General features: G+C 41.4%; 1 protein-coding gene across 4 annotated transcripts in view; it reads right to left on the bottom strand.

The window, feature by feature from the left end:
- Positions 1–16,062, bottom strand: part of XPO7 (exportin 7) — a 61,161-nt gene that overhangs the window by 33,827 nt on the left and 11,272 nt on the right. For 3 of the 4 annotated variants that reach the window (XM_081333921.1, XM_081333923.1, XM_081333922.1), the window contains 6 exons: positions 9,868–10,014; positions 9,386–9,479; positions 8,410–8,576; positions 7,450–7,542; positions 2,281–2,385; positions 777–942 (listed from right to left, as the gene is read on the bottom strand). In XM_081333921.1, coding sequence (XP_081190047.1) covers positions 777–942; positions 2,281–2,385; positions 7,450–7,542; positions 8,410–8,576; positions 9,386–9,479; positions 9,868–10,014 — 772 coding nt within the window. The remainder of the gene's footprint in view (positions 1–776; positions 943–2,280; positions 2,386–7,449; positions 7,543–8,409; positions 8,577–9,385; positions 9,480–9,867; positions 10,015–16,062) is intronic. The other variant, XM_081333924.1, reaches the window with a different exon arrangement.

Raw genomic sequence — 16,062 nt, 5'->3', positions numbered from 1 at the left:
TCTTGAAGCGCTCTGCAATTATCCCTTTCCTCCCTGCCTCCTTTTGATTCTTATTTATCCCCTTCTTCCCTGCCTTCCTATGTTCCGTGCTTATCCTTATCCTGTCTGCCTGCAATGTTCAGTGCTCATCTGGACCACCTCATTGCCCCCAGTCCTCCCCAGATTGCTTTTAAAACCACGGATTCTATGTATTTCTTGGAACTTCTACGCTACGCCCTTTATTTTCCTAAAAGTTAAGTGTATAAATCCCAACTGCCACCTGTTGAATGCCCATGAGTTTGGCTCTAAACCAGGGGAAGAAAGCTTTCTGAAGTGCTGGGTTTAAACCCCAAGGCAATTATGCTGAAAAGAGGAGGGGAAATGAGATGCTGAAGAGAAGTCACTTTCAAGAGGCATTTTAGAAGCCCAGAGGTACCTACATCCATTAACTGCATACAGATATTAAAGAGTATGCTTGCAAATATGTTGTATTTTCAATCAGCAGAAACCTTTTTAAACGCATTTATGGTCTGAACTGTAGGTGAGCATAATTACACCTGGGTCATTCCAGGACAAATCAATGAAAAATGGTATATTTTATCTGAAAATTCTGCACAGCCATTATGTATGACTAAACATATATGCAGCCAATTATTTTCTCTGCTGACTGAATTATACCGCTTTCTACTGCAAAAAGGGACTCTTATTGTTTTTCCTGTGCACTAGAAAGCTGACTCGAGCTATGTCTACAAAGATCGAGAGAAGCATCCAACTACAACCCTTTAATGCAACTCTACCTGATCTCCAGCTGGTAGGGATCTGCACTGTGCAGAGGTCGTCAGATGACTCATCTGTTGATGTACCAATGAAGTCAAAGTTCAAACAATTGTATGTGAGCTTGAGAAGCTGCATAAGAAGACCATGTTGACTTTCGTCATTCAAATTCAGGTTTTTTCCTGACGCCTAAAAAAAAGAAAACCAAAATGGACACAATTTTTAAGACATCAGTTGGATATGAAAAAAATATTTTATTTCAGGTTTCTGGTAGAACCTGATTTCCTAAGGAACCAGGACTCTGTCTATCCTATATTATTCCCCTTTAAATCTTCAAGCCAAATACGGAAACACCTAGGTATTTAGTTTAGTAAGCATGCCTCATTTGGAAGACAGTAGCAACATATTTATTCATAACCTTGGCTTGTATGGTTTGGTGCCTTCAATGAATTGTTAGTGTTAAAGGGTTTCTTTTTTATATATACGTATGTATTGTTATGTGTGTATTAATGGTGAGCTGTATTTTAAGTTTTATGACTTGGTCTTAGACTGTAAATAAATAAATATATGGCACATCAAATAACAAGCCAAATAACTACAAGCTGTTTTTAAAGTTGCTTTGTATACCTTGAACACGTACCCTACACCAGGGTCCCCAAACTTTTTGGCAGCAGGGACTGGTTTCATGGAAGACAATTTTTCCACGGACTGGGGCCAGGGGAGGAGTACGTAACCTAGATCCCTCTACATCCCTCACACGTGCAGTTTACAGTAGGTTGCAAATACAAGATGAAGCTTCACTTTCTCAGTTGCCCACCACTCGCCCCCCCAGCTGTCCAGCATGGTTCCTAACAGGCCGTGGACCAGTCCCATTGGCTGAGGACCCCTCCCTTAGGCCAAACCATCAGAAAATAAATGCAGACTTCAAAAAGAGCTGCTTATCACTATAGACACTGCAGAGCTTTTGACAAGAGATCTCTTGTAGCAATCTGGACTAGAAACTACTGCAATCAAGTTTCTCAGAGTTTCAACTGGAAAAAGAATTCAGACTACAACCTAAAATTCCAGCAAGTCTTCAAGTGAGAAACCTATACATAGACAAGTAAAGAAGGCAAGATTCTGGTTCATTTTCCATGCAGAAGCAATTAGGTTTGCCTCGTTTGTGAAGGTGGGGCAGTTTGTACCTGTTATTCGTCTGAAAAAGCGCTAGTAGCCCTCTTACCAGTATGAAAATCAGGCCTCTTAACACTTAACATTTGCCTCCAGACTGGGAAGTGCTGAAAAACTCGCTCCCACAGAAGCCCCTGAGCTCCACCTCCACATTACTGCTATGGTTTTGGGACATTAGCTGGTCTTCTTGCCAGCAGAGCCTAACAATCCTACTTTATCATATACAGAAGTTGCCATACCAGGCTGAAGTTAGAGGTTTTCAGAGCTCTAAATCTACAGTAACATTGGACTTAATCATTTTTACCTTAATCATTTTACTCAGTTAAGACTGAGCACTAAGTTCTTGGGTTTCCTTACCTGTTTCAGTAAATTGCAGGACAGCGTGAAAATATCAAACAAAGATGAATCGCGGAATGAGGAAGCAATTTTCCTGTGCTTGGTCAAAGGATGTGTAGTGTCTGCCTGGAGATTGAGAAAGGGAGAAAAAGAAAGCAGGTTATCATTAGATCTTAAATGCTCATGAAGAAAACAAGAAGGATTTGTGGGGGAGTCATGATGGCCCTGACTCTTTCCAGATGTGCCCCAGATGGCTGCTCCTCCTAGGAAGGTGTACCCTTCAACAGCCTTCATGCTCACAACTGTGGCGGAGCATTTGACTAACCTCACTTTTGGAAATAGCCTATTTAACTATCTTAAGGCTATTAGAGACTTTTGGAACAACAAGTCTGAAGAGCCATTTGGTGAGTTTACCTTCATTTGTGTACTTAAAAAAATAAAACAGGTTTAAGAATGTAAAGAATTGTAAACAACTGGCAAAAAGGTAAATAAGAGTTTGCTCTAAGAAAATTATAAACAAATTAAGGGGGCTGACAAATTTGGAATATTGAGGCTTTTACTATAAGATTTGGGAAAGAATTTTGGAAAGAATTATTTAAATAAACAGCTTTTCAAGAGAAACAAATTGTTTTGTCTCACTTTAGTCATAATAGAAATTTGAGATATTTGAACTTGATATCCGAAGCTGGACACTAGAGGGGACTAAAAACTCCAGGCAGTGTCTTTGCCTTTGGTTTTTTTGTTAGTATGGAGATTTACAAAATAACGTTACAACATTTGAAATTTGAAATACTTGCAGAGATTTTCAAATGAGGATAGAAATTAGTAGCTATAAGGTCAATGTCAGTAGTGATGCCTGCTTTTATGGATAGACTATTTCCAAAAGATGTTAATGAAGGAATGGCAGATGTGCAACAAATTTTGCCTACTGCAGAAATATTAGAACCAGAAATATTGGATAATAAAAAGTGTAGATTGTAAGACAGGGAAGACAGTTAAAATGGAAACACAAATGACAAGCAAAGAGAATGACTGAGATAAGGACATTCAATTGGATATACAAAAAGTATATACAAAAAGTTTTGAAAATCAAAATGGAGATACAAATGACAGACCAAGAATATAATCTGGATAATGACATTTTACAGGTTTTACAAAAGATGTATGCTAAAGCCTCTAAGAAGCCTTTGGGATGGGAAAAGAAAAACCAAAGAGAGAACACATCCTACAACATCTGAATGGATTAGAGTCAAGATTATCAGAAGTAAATGTAAGGGATATAAAGTAGGGTGGTTTTTTTGATGAAGATTGAAATACAGGTAATCCTCGAGTTACAACAGTTTACTTAGCAACCATTTAAAGTTGCGACACAGTCCCGAGATTACGAATGCTGCAGCACCATTGCAGCCATTTGCTCTTACGAACAACCGCAGAGGCACTGCAACATTTCCCCTGCCTATTCCCCATCTCCCCACTGGATCTCCACCAGCACTGGCCTGTGCACTCACTTACCTGGCAAAAATGTAGAGAGCTGTCTTCTCTCTGCCGTGGTTTCTTTGCCTGCTTTGTTGCTTCAGGCCTTTGGTGCATTCGCAGAGAACAGAGGCCTAAAGTACCGTGAGATCACTAGTGCAAGATCTCGTTCTACTGATTTTGAGATCAGTAGTGCAAGATCTCGTTCTATTGATTTTGCGTGATCTTGCACTACTTTAGGCCTCTGTTCTCTGCGAATTGAGGGCTGGACGAGATCTGCAGCAAAAGGCTTTGCAAACAGAGGTAAGGCTTTGGTGCTTCAGGCCTTCCCTCCATTTGCTGTTTCCTTGTTAAAGCCTGCAGGGAGATTGCATCCCTGTAGGCTCCGGTCATCTTTGCAAAAAAAAAAAAACTTTGCTAGCAAGAACAGAGCCTGGGAGGGGCTGGCGTGTTCCTTCCAGCCTCCACTCTTCCTAGCAAAGGCGTCCAGAGCCTACAAGGACACACTCTCTCTGTAGGCTTTGGCAAGCCTAGAGATGGGAAGGCCTGGAAAAAAATTGAAAAAATTGTGAAAAAAACAGTTTTTTTCCAAATGGCTTTTCCAAATGGAAGAAAACCCTGTTTTGTTCCCAATTTTTCCAGTTTTTTTCCCCAGGCCTTCCCATCTTGACACAAGCCTTTGTAAAAAGCCTTTGCTGGCAAGAATGGAGCCCAGGAGGGGCCGGTGTGTCCCTCCTGGGCTCTGTTCTTACCAGCAGTCTTGCCGATTTCACTGCCCCAAAGCCTGCCATTGGCGCGCAAATATTTTGCGTGCCGAGACTGGAAGCTTCTGGGGGCCGTGATCTTGCCTGACTTCAGGCACCCATCCATTTTTTGCAGAGATTGGGTGATTGAAGTTGTGCGAGATCACAGCCCCCCAAAGCTTCCAGTCTCTGTGTACAAAGTGCCTGCAAGCCAATGGGATGCTTTGAGGCAGTGCGATTTTGTTGCCCCAAAGCCTCCCATCGGCGTGCAAACAAGACTGGAAGCTTCTGGGGGCCATGATCTTGCGCGACAGAGAGGCTGGAGAGGAGACAGCTTGCTAGATCTTCGCAAGATAAGTGACCCGGTGTGGCAGGATGGAGGAGGGGGGAGCAATTGTGAGGAGCATGAGGTATCTCAGTGGGTCGGGGGAGGTCTTGGGTGGTCTTAAGCAGGTGGCCTGTTCCATCACTAGGCCCCCAAGGCCCTCCCCACCCTGAGATACCTCATGGGCACTTAACAACCTGCTCATTCGATTAGCAAATGTGTGGACGAAAGCAGGGAGTTTTCACATTCATTTTACATTAATCACTTCAACGAATCCTCAGGTTACGAATGCAACTGGCAGGCTCCATTACATTAATAACTCGAGGACCACCTGTAAGAAACGTTTCTATAAAGCTCCGATAACCCTTTACCAATACCAGGATTAAAAGCTTGATGATTTAAGAATTTGCATACAGATAAAGGATGGGTTTATAGAAAAATCTTTTAGGGGTGAAAAGTTATTAAATCTGATTTTATCTGCCTTCTTTTTTTTCTAGGCACTTTTTAATCCTTCCCTCTCCTCTCCTCTCCTCTCCCTATGTTTGTATTTGCTTCTACTACTGTAAGTAGAATCTTCAGTAAAAATTATATATACAAAAGAAGGACGCTAGTAAGAGTAAGACTGGGATAGTAGAGCATCCCCTAGCTGCCTTTCTACAGGTTGTCCACTAGAGAATCCCTATAATTTTAAGATAAACATGCTGATAAAATGGAGATCTCAGCAAAGTAGAACTGCCATGGGTTGATTATAGAACATATTATCCACTGCCTGAGAACATCGTATTTCCCATTCAACTATCAGCATTTGCTTCCATTTCTCTTTTGAAGAAAAGGATAAATGACATGAATTATTTTACCTGTACACTGGCAAAATCTAAAATCCCCCATAACACCAAAGAATTACTCAGTACTGTAGTGTATATAATCATGGTATAACAGTCTATACAGATATAGCAAGGATCATTCAAGATTGAAATATGCTAAATAGAAAGTACAAAATCTGTTGTTTTTTCAGCACAGACAGTATCTGCTGGGCCGAATCTGGCCAGGTTGGTGCGCTCCAGTTTCCTTCAGCTGAACAGTGTCATCTGCCAGCATCCGGGAACTGCCCCTTCCTTCTCTGCAGCAGGGCCTGCCCACTGAAATGGGGCTTCCGAGAGGCGTTCAGGTTCTAGCTCTTCTCCCAGGCATTTGGTGAGAGTGAGCAAAACCCTCCTGGATTGTGAGGATTTCTTTCTTTCTTTGCATTTCTGTCTGATTCTTGTCATGTTGGCCATCTTTTTTCTTGCTGTATTTTTGACGGTACTTTTACTTATGAGCCAACCACCGTAGTAGCTGGGAATTGAGGGGCACACAAAACCTTTCAAATCAACCCATCCAATCAACAGATTACACCAGGGTTGGTGCCTGAACTGTATCTCTTTGCTATACGAGTTGGGGGTCCATCATCTCCCTGGACTACACCCGTCCATCACCCTTTTCAGCCCTGGAAGCCGCTGTCCATGTCTGCTGAAGCTACAATGACTGCTGAGAATCAGCAGCGGAGGAGCAACGTGCGCTTTCCCTGGAAAGAGGAGATGGGCCGGCCTTTGCGAGGCATCCTTTTCCCTCACTTCTGAACCCCCCACCCCCACCTCGCTGAGAGAGAGCACTAGGGACCTTGACCCGATTGTATCACGTTGGACAGTCTGCTGCCACATGCTCTGCAAGCGCTTGCTACCACGTGCTGAGCGATTGGCCTCCTGTTGATTTCAACCAACAACAGAGACCATCAAAGGTCTCACCTAAACCTCCATTACATTTTACAGTTTTCAGGCCAGAGTTTTCAAATATCTGCAGGCGTGTTAGTAGAAGCCAGCAAGCCTGCCTTGGGATTAGGAAAAAAAGATACAGCCAGGTTTCGGCAAAGCCAGATTCTTGTCCCATTAAGGATGAAAAAAATGAAGAGTGTAATTCTTAAGCTGTCTTTACTACACTGTACTTTCCAGCAATACAGTGGATAAGCTGACTTCCAATTGGGCTGGCCTTTGAAGGAGAGGCTCTCTGTGTTCCTTGGCATAACTACAGAACTGCAGTTTCAGAGTCCAAGCAGCCTCCCAAGCACATCAAACAGAGAGTTGAGAGTCCAAACCAATATCCCCGGTTCTTCTTGATGATTTGTCAGTCAAGATTCTTCAAGCTTCTCTATAGAGATAGCACAGTGGGAGGCTAGGACTGCTGAAGGAGTGGCCTTCTGCAGACACATCAAAATTTGGAGGACAGGGGTTGCCATCTGTACTTCAGAAGAAGACCACACCCTGGCATGGGGAACATGCTAGCTTTTGAGTTTTCCCAGAACTCTGACGGCTTCCATGCACGACGGAAGTAAGTAGATATTAGGAAAGACTTTTCCAAAGGTGGAGCTATAAAAATGGAACGCTCATTGTGAACCAACACAATATTATTGAATAGAGGGTTATCTCTTTCGAGATCACTGTTCCATCCAAAGCCCTGCTTCTATTCCACAAGAATTGTGCCAAAAATGGTAAACTTTAAACCCCAGTGGAGTGCCAGTATTTCTTACCAAAGCAACACATGTTTGTACAAACAAATCAGCGCACAGGCACAAAGCAGCACAAGGAAAAATGAATGAATAAAGTTGACACTTACTTCACTGAGGAAGGCTGAAGCACTTACTTGATTAATTTCATTTGTTAGCTGAGACAAGATTGTCACTCCTATGATGCAGTGCTCAACACTGTCCTAAAGAAGGAAAAAGGAAAAAAAGGTCTCTATTGTTGTAGTTTATGGCTTAAATTTATTACTTATATAAAGCTGTCTGGCAGTCCGCCCCACAAGTCACAAGTGTGTCCCTTCTCCGAAGTGGGATACAGGTAGAATTTTCTTTACTGGGCTTGAGGAGGGCCTCCAATCACATTTTGCAAGCAACTGAGATTTACTTGCAATTGTCGCTAATTATGTGTCCCTTGTAGGACTGGTTTTCCTATAATGGTCTGATAGATCTTTAACAAAATCCAGCTATGTGCCCAGTAGGTGCTGCACTGTCTTTTTATTTTTATTATTCTTATATGTATGAAATATGCTAAAAGCTTGTTATACAATTCAAGACAGAACAGGATGCCGCCATGCCCTTTCATCTTAATCTCTGCTCTTCAATACTGTCACTCCAATAGGCAGGCAAAAGGAATGACAAGTCGAGTGAACAAATTTTAGCTAAGCATCAGAAAAAATATTCCAGTCACAGAAGGCGGCTGTTTAAGAAAGCACCGGGGGTGGTTTGTTGTTATTGAATTAGATGGCTTTGGAGTAAATCAACAGCTACCAGTCCTCACCTAAACTTTAGCACATTCTAGTTCCTCTTCCTGGAAGCTTTTGGTTGGGCACTCTGAGAAACAGGAAGCTAGATAGTGGAAGCCTTTGATCTAGTGATTGGGGCAGATAAGAATTTTAGCATTTGGCTTTGCAGTTTTCTTCTTGTTGGCCTGATACCCACAACAGTATTGATGAACACTGGTTGTGTGAAACAAGCCTACTATTAAGGAAAAAGGACAGAAATCACCAGCCAAAACCATTATATGCAAATGAAAGTAGAAGAGATAAAACACTGACCTGCAAAAATCTTGTGACATCAGTGATGACATTTCTGAAAACATATTCATCCTTCTGGCAGTCAAACCAGCCCAGCTTTGTGATCCTGGCATAGAGCTGAATTAGTGCTTGTGTAACAAATGTGGCTAGCTTAGGTCTGGTAGCAAGATAATTGAGCACATAATTCCCTGAAACAGATGCATCAAATAAAGAAGAGTTTAGGAAACATTTAGCTGGGAAAGGTTAACCACCACTGAAGCAAATACATGCAACTGGGCCTAGGCTGCCAACAGCACCGGCTGCTTATTGCATGGAAGACCCACCGCATGCCCTGCGTGGGAAAAAAGAAAACAATGAGCGGAGGCAGAGGAATGGCTTTGTAATGAGCACACACCGTTCAGCTCGGCATCATCAGGCAAGATCTGGCCAAAGTGCTTTCATTGTGCCCTATCCAGACTGCCTGACCTGCAGACAACAGCATAGCTAAAGCCAGGTTCCGCAGAGCTGTACTTTCTGCCCCAGAGCTGCTGCTGCTGCTACTGATCAGCCGAAGCCCTCGGGGTGACCTCGGAAAGGCCAGCTGCTCCTTCCCACCTAGAGCAAAGCTGCCTTGAAAGCCCAGGCAGACCCAGGAGGGAGGAGGTTTTGAGAGAACGGCCTAAGCATTTCCTTCCGTGTCTGACACTCCCTCACACTGTTCAAAGAACAGCCAAACAGCTGCTTCATACTTCAGAGACTTTTTAAAGGGCACTTTATGGTACGGTATATTACAGTATATTATTTAACATGTGTCAAGGAAAAGGGAAGCATGCACATATAAGGAAGATAAGCAAGGCAAATTCATTCTTTTTCCTCACACTATAGGTAACTTAAAAGAGAAGATTCTGTGTATGTTCCCTTTCTATCCCAGCATATGTTCTTAAACTTTTCAAATAGCCAATCTGACCCTAGGCAAGCCAGACCTTGGGACTGAGCCATCCAGCTTTGCTATACTCACGTATGTCTATGCGCTGTTCCAAGGGCAAAGGGTTGTTTGTGCGTGACACCAGTTTTGTAAGGCATGTAGCTGCCAATAATTGGGAATATGATGACTGTAAAACAAACACAAAGAAAATAAATCATTCATATGGATGGATAAATTCTGTGTTTCTGCTGACGGCTCTTAGCGATCCTCATATTGGCAAGATGGCAATGTACCAATATTTAATAATCACCTTGACCCATGAGATGGGTGGCACATAAATTTAATAAATAAATAAAATAATAAAAGTATCTTTCACTGAATACTTTAAATTCTAGGTTAGATGGCCCAATAATTGGGTCTCCACAGACATATTTGGCACAGCCACATTTTAAAAAATGACTGTATCTGTCCATTGCAGATGCCTTCCTATATCAGATCATCAAGATACATCCCTAAACCTGCAGAAAATATCCAGCCACTTCAAAAGTAGTGTTGTGCATTATTTGTCTACATACACTCCCTCTTTCAAGGAGAAGCTGGCACTTGTTCAAGCAATCTGGGCTATTGGTAAATTCAACCAGGGCTTTCTCTGCCTGGAGCCGTGTAGTGGTGTCCGTTGTCTCATAGAGTTGCTTGCACAAATTCTCTAGCTGGGCTAGACTCTGGAACAAAGCAAAGAGAACTGAGTTAAGATTTGGTTGGTTTTGCCATTTTGGAATACAATATCATGATAGAAAAAACAGAGCTCCAGCAGACACTTAAAAATAGCCTAATATACAGTATCTAGTTTTACGTATTCTGGTAACATCTGATACGGGCTTTAATCCTGAGTTAAAATTTAGTTCCATTCCCTGTGTCTTTAACCCAAATTTGTATTTCAGTCAAAACATGGACTTACAAGCAGGCTGCTCATCAGTGAAAAGGGTGGAGAGCATTGTCTTTCCTTCAGCTGATGAAGCACTGAAGCTGCACATTTTCAGGAAGCGCTGAAAACAGGTGGTACTTTAAAAATGCCTGGCTTCCGTGTGGTTGGCCCTCTCTAGCACTAAGTAGCCTGTTCGTGTCTTACGTAAGGTTGTCTTTAAATTGGTCATTCTTAATCCAAGGACAGCCTATACTATGAAGTTTAACAAACAGTAACTTTTATGTGAAATTTGCAAGCTCTTTGACAATGTAAGAGAGCTATTCCACAGTGGAACAGTTTAATGAAGCCACACCACAAAAGCCAAGGAGCAAACAAATCTGGACACTATTTAAGTCTACATGGAGGAGTGTCAAGTATTTAATCCCTAAGTCCTGAAGGAAAGGGGGAATGTAAGTTGATCAAATGAATAAAGGTAAACAGCAAAATATGTTGATATGTTACTATGAATATGTTCATATGAAATTCCATTAGATCATGTGAGCTAGATTCAATGTATGGATATGCAGAGACTTAGTTCAAACATTTTTTAACTTCAACAATTCAATTTTTTTTAAGATGGCTTTGAGAGATTGCAAGGGATATCCAAATATGAAAATATTTGTTGTACTCGATGCTACATCTTCCTCTCAGCCACAGAGTAATGCAGATAATTTTGAACAAACACCAAGTTAGTTTGTATGCTTATTTCCCAATTACCAACTAATGAAGAGAAGGGCTAGGACTAGCAAAGGCTTGGAATTATACTTCAATATAGTTGGACAACAGCAATTCTTGGAGCCATGATAATGACAGTATTGGGCATACTGACTTTCTAGCAAAGGAGTCCTGTACATATGAGATAAGGGTGCAAGCATGAAACAGCCTGAATGTACTTGGTGCATCTCTCAACAAAATGTACCAAGTACTGTCTCGCTTTGTTCAGGATTTTATTATTTTTAAAAAACATCTGTATGTTAAAAAATACAAACAAATGCAGGCAGGCAACTTTTTGATGATGGCTATGGGCTGGGATTTTTCTGAAATGGGCTTCTTAGGATTCTAAGAATAGCTACTTTTAAGTCTGTTTTATATCTTTCATTAACACCTTTGAGCATCTCCCACCTCAAAATAACAGAACAACCCATCTTTATCAACTGCGGGCCCAGACAGTTCTTAAAACAAAAACAATTTCAAGGCTGAGTTAGGCCACCAAATCCCCCAATGGTCACTCTGCTTTGTGGAGCTGAAACTGGTGAAAAATCATAAAACTGACATAAAAAGTCAGTTGAGATGGGCGGCTACAGAAATTGAATAAAAAACAATTATAATGTTGAGCATTGTATAGCATTGAATGGAGATTACTAAGCTCTGAATTCTTCAAAATTTCAATTAAAAATTTGAATGAAGAGGTGGAGAGAAAGCTTAAAACTTCATCCTGGAATATTCTATACCCTAGAATATAAAAAACAAATATAACATCAGCTTCATAACAACATATTGGAAAAAGATTGGTTGCTAAAAATAAGGAACCTCACATGGGGGTGGGGCAAGATGGTCTGTTTATGGGCAAAGGTAGAACCTACAGATGGAAGCTGACTGAAACTTTGTTACAAAAAAAATCAATAATTGAGGACCGTAAGAAGATACAAGAACAGTATGGGATGCCAGTAAAGACTTTACGAGGGTTATATAGCAACATGACAAAAAAGGACAAAAAAGATGCATTTCTTAAAAGAGTTAAAATGGCAGAAGAAGAAAAGGTATCCCACAGTAAATGACACTTTTATAATGCTAAGGTGAGGCGCAAAAGACCAGGTCCACACGTGAAGGTTCAACGTAACTGATTTATTGCTAAAAGCCCGTGCAAGGGAATTTTCCATCTAACGGTCAGCACCTGGTTAGTCAGATACGGGTCAACGGCATTCAAGGGGGGGTTGGACTCTGTGGGGTCTGGCGCAATCCGGACGGCAGGTTAAGTTCCACTTAGGATGATTTTTTGCTTAAGCCTCGACACAAGAGTCTAGTCAACTAACGGTCAGCACTAAATTGCTAGATAAGAGTCGACAGAGTTGGGGTGTGTGTGGGGGGCTTGGAGTATTTGTGGGCATATGGGCTGCGTCCCCTCTTGGCTCTGCCTCTTCTCCTGTCAGCCTAGTATGACTCTAAACTCACTCCTCCCCCCCACCCCGCCAGGCCCTTCCATTCCTTCTCCTACAGCAAACTTTCTACAATAACAAAGAAATGAAAACTGAATTTTGTGAAACAATGAATCAGCAAATAAGTGAGGAAAATGGTTAGCAGATAAACAAAACAGCAAGAAAGTGACACTGTACTTTACTAAGTGGAAATGTTATGGTAACAGATGATGCCAATGAGTAAAGTATATTTCACCAGTATCACAGAAAAGTATATAAAAGATATGAGATTCCCCTGATAAAAGTAGAAAAATATTTAAAGAAAGAAAATTTACCAAAGATAATGAATAAAAAAGCAGATGGAATACAAAAAGAGAGACATCAAGGATCCTCACTTTGCTATGGGGTCTGGAAGTTTTGAACAGTCATAAGACAAGATGGAGGAATAGTTGAGGAAAAGGTGAAATGAGAGCTATGCAAATCAAGGGCATTTGCAGACGATTTGGCTTTAATTCTGGAAAACCCTAAAAAAGGAATAGATATATTAATGGAGAAGTTCAGGAATTTGGTGCATTAGCTGGATTTAAAATTTAAGGGAAAATGAAGATATTAACAAAATGTGAGGATGGAGAATTAAAACAAATGTAAAAAGACCTGTTTTCAGATTGAAAAAAGTTAAAATATTTGGATGTTGTTATGACTAATATGAATTGTATGTTATTTCAAATTAACAACGTCAAGGTATGGAATGAAGTTATGAAAGATTACTAAATTAAGAAAAGTTACAATTCTCATTGTGTAGAAGAAATTCTGTGGCAAAAATGGTTTTTATTTGAAACAATCAGTTTTAAAAAATGATTCACCTTTTAAGCAATGACAAAGATATACGGTATGTAGATTTATGTGACGGTATCCTGCAGCCCGTTTGGATGAAAGAAACAAGAAAATGCTAGAATTAAAAGAATAAAACCCGAGGTTTGCTTGGCATGGCTTATTATGGTACGATAAAGTTAATGTAGATTTTAAAAATCATTATGTGAGGTGCCATATTAAAAATACAGAAGCGATACAAGGCCCGGGCTGTGACACAAAGTACTTTTGTTGGCTTCAGAAGCAGCACTGCGAAAAAACAGGCCAAGAAAGATGGTTCACATATTGAAGAAAAGCACAGAGAAGATATAAGGTGATATCAAGAGATCAACTGACCGCACAGGGGTTTAATTTTCAATTTTTATACGCACAGTTAAAAGAAAGATTTAAGGTACATAACAGGACACTTGGAACAAATGTACAAATGATGAATATGTAATTGCTAAAATGTATAAACGTTTGCTTAAATTTGAAACAGAAAAGTAAGTTAAAAAACTACATGATAGAACGGGCTAAGAATTTTGGTTATAACATATGGATCAATGGAAACGTCCCAGTCTAGGGCCTGTTGCCTCCACCAAGAGACCCAGATCCACGTGACACGTGCTGCTGCTGCTCCCCATCTTAGCTCGGCTTTTCCTGGTGTGCTGGGCAAGGAAGGAGCTTCTGTAACTGTCCATGTGGGCCCATCTGCCCCATCTGCAGCTTCCGGTGCTCTTCAAGAATAGCCCCGTGTAGAGTACACTGCTGTAGTCCGACTGGGCAGTGACCAAGGCAAGAATGACCATTACAACCTCTTGGTCCATTAGAGCTACAACTAGTGCACGATGCCAAGTTGCACAAAGGGTTTATCTCCTAGGAAGTTTTCCGATACTGTTGTTTCTCCACAAGAGCTTCCTGTATCTCACTGAAGAATTCCTCATCCACCCTGATAAGCTGGGAAGGAGAGTTTACGTTCAGCCTAAACAGAGAAAAAAATTCCTGTTTGGGTTCCCTGTTCACTTCTTCACTGAGTTCATTCTCTGGGAGTTGCCACAAAAGCTGGGAGCAAGTGCTCCAGTCACACAAAACTGGACAACCAGCAGCACAAACCATTCGGCTGTCGGTCCCCTCCTCAGCTCTTCCTCCTCATGCTCCTCTCTGCCAAACTGAAGGCGGTCCTCGACTCGTGACCACAAATAAGCCCAACATTTATGTAGCTGAGCGAGATGTTTGTCCATAGACCCTTCTTGCCATAGTTGTTAAATGAATCACTGCAGTTGTTAAGTTAGCAATACTTTCTTGCCACAGCTGTTAAGTGAATCCGGTTTTCCCCTTGACTTTGCTTGTCAGAAGGTCGCAAAAGGGGATCACGTGATCCTCAGGACACTGAGATGGTCATAAATATGAACCAGTTGCCAAGCTTTCGAATTTGGATCACGTGACCAGGGGGATGCTACAACAAGCGTAAGTATGAAAAACACTCCTAAGTTACTTCTTTCAGCGCCGTTGTAACTTAGAATGGTCACTAAATGAATAAGCTGAGGACTACCTGTTAACTACAAGCTAAGACAAAATTAGTCTGGCCAATTTTGTTCTGAAAAAATTATCTCCCCCAAATTTAAGGGTATTGAAGTTTTCCATTTTTATTATTTCATGCCCCAAACAAAAGGAAAATAATTCCTCCCTCCCCGGCATAAATCGTGAGATTTGGTGGCTGTGCTGAGGCTGGGCCTGAAGGGGAGGTTTGGGCCTCGCCTCAAGGCCGGCACCATGGCTGCAAAGGCCGCTGGGCACCGTCAGAGAAGGGCACGATGGCCCCCAGGGCCCCGGTCTCCCCAGGGGCGCTTCAGGAGCAACTCTTTTCCTGGGACAAGTCCACCACGGCTCGCAGGAGGCCTTCTTTCCTGAAGCAGCTTCCGCGACTCCAAAAACCACGCAAAAGCTGTTCTTGTGTGATATTTTTGAGGCAACACAAGAGCACGGCTCTCTTGTGTGATTTCCAGGAGGTCCAGAGGCCACCCAAGAGCATACCCCCTTCTTGTGCAGCCTCCAAAAATCAAAAAGAATGGGGCAAGCTTTCAGGAATAGTTGCCAGGCACTGGTGAATGCAAGTGTAAATGCTGTCATGTCACCCAAAACATTGTGGTAGGTCAGATTTGACACCCGTGTCACAGGTTCAACATCAGTGGTGTAGAAAATAAAAGTCATGAACTTAAAAGATAATGTTCTCTCTGGGCTGCTTAAGAGGCTTTATTTTAGCATCTCATTTTCTAGTCCATTAGTCTGTAACTAAGCTCTTTAACAATTTGGTTAAAAATTTCCTACTCAAGCCTGCCCAATGCTTTGGCCAAACACAATTTTATTATCCTTGTGATTTGCAATGTATCTAATATCAGCAGTTTATCATCTATGATATCTAAAATGTTTGTATATAAATCTGTCCAACTGTATTAAATTGTAATGGACCTAAAGTATTTTTCTTTTTGGTTCTATTTTCTTTGAGCTGAAGGATAAATGAAAATGCCACTTCAGTGTGCCCCTAGTGCCCCTATCCAGATCTTTGACCTTACTGAGATTTATCATTTCTATATGCAGTAATTTTTTTAAAAAAATACAGACTCATATAGTAATATCATCTATCAATCAAGTTGTCCAAGCATCATAGGGGTCTCTCTCTCTCTCTCTCTTTCTCTCTCTCTCTCTCACACACACACACACTATGATGCCCAGAGAACTGGACAGATAAAGATTCCTATACTGGGCCAGGAAACCTGTGAGGTCCCTTCCAGCCTGGTGGCTCTCCCAGTTTAATCAGGAAA

The sequence above is a fragment of the Vipera berus genome (assembly GCF_964194415.1).
Source record: "Vipera berus genome assembly, chromosome: 8".
NCBI classification, from domain to species: domain Eukaryota; kingdom Metazoa; phylum Chordata; class Lepidosauria; order Squamata; family Viperidae; genus Vipera; species Vipera berus.
This window is presented reverse-complemented; position numbering and strand designations above follow the sequence as displayed.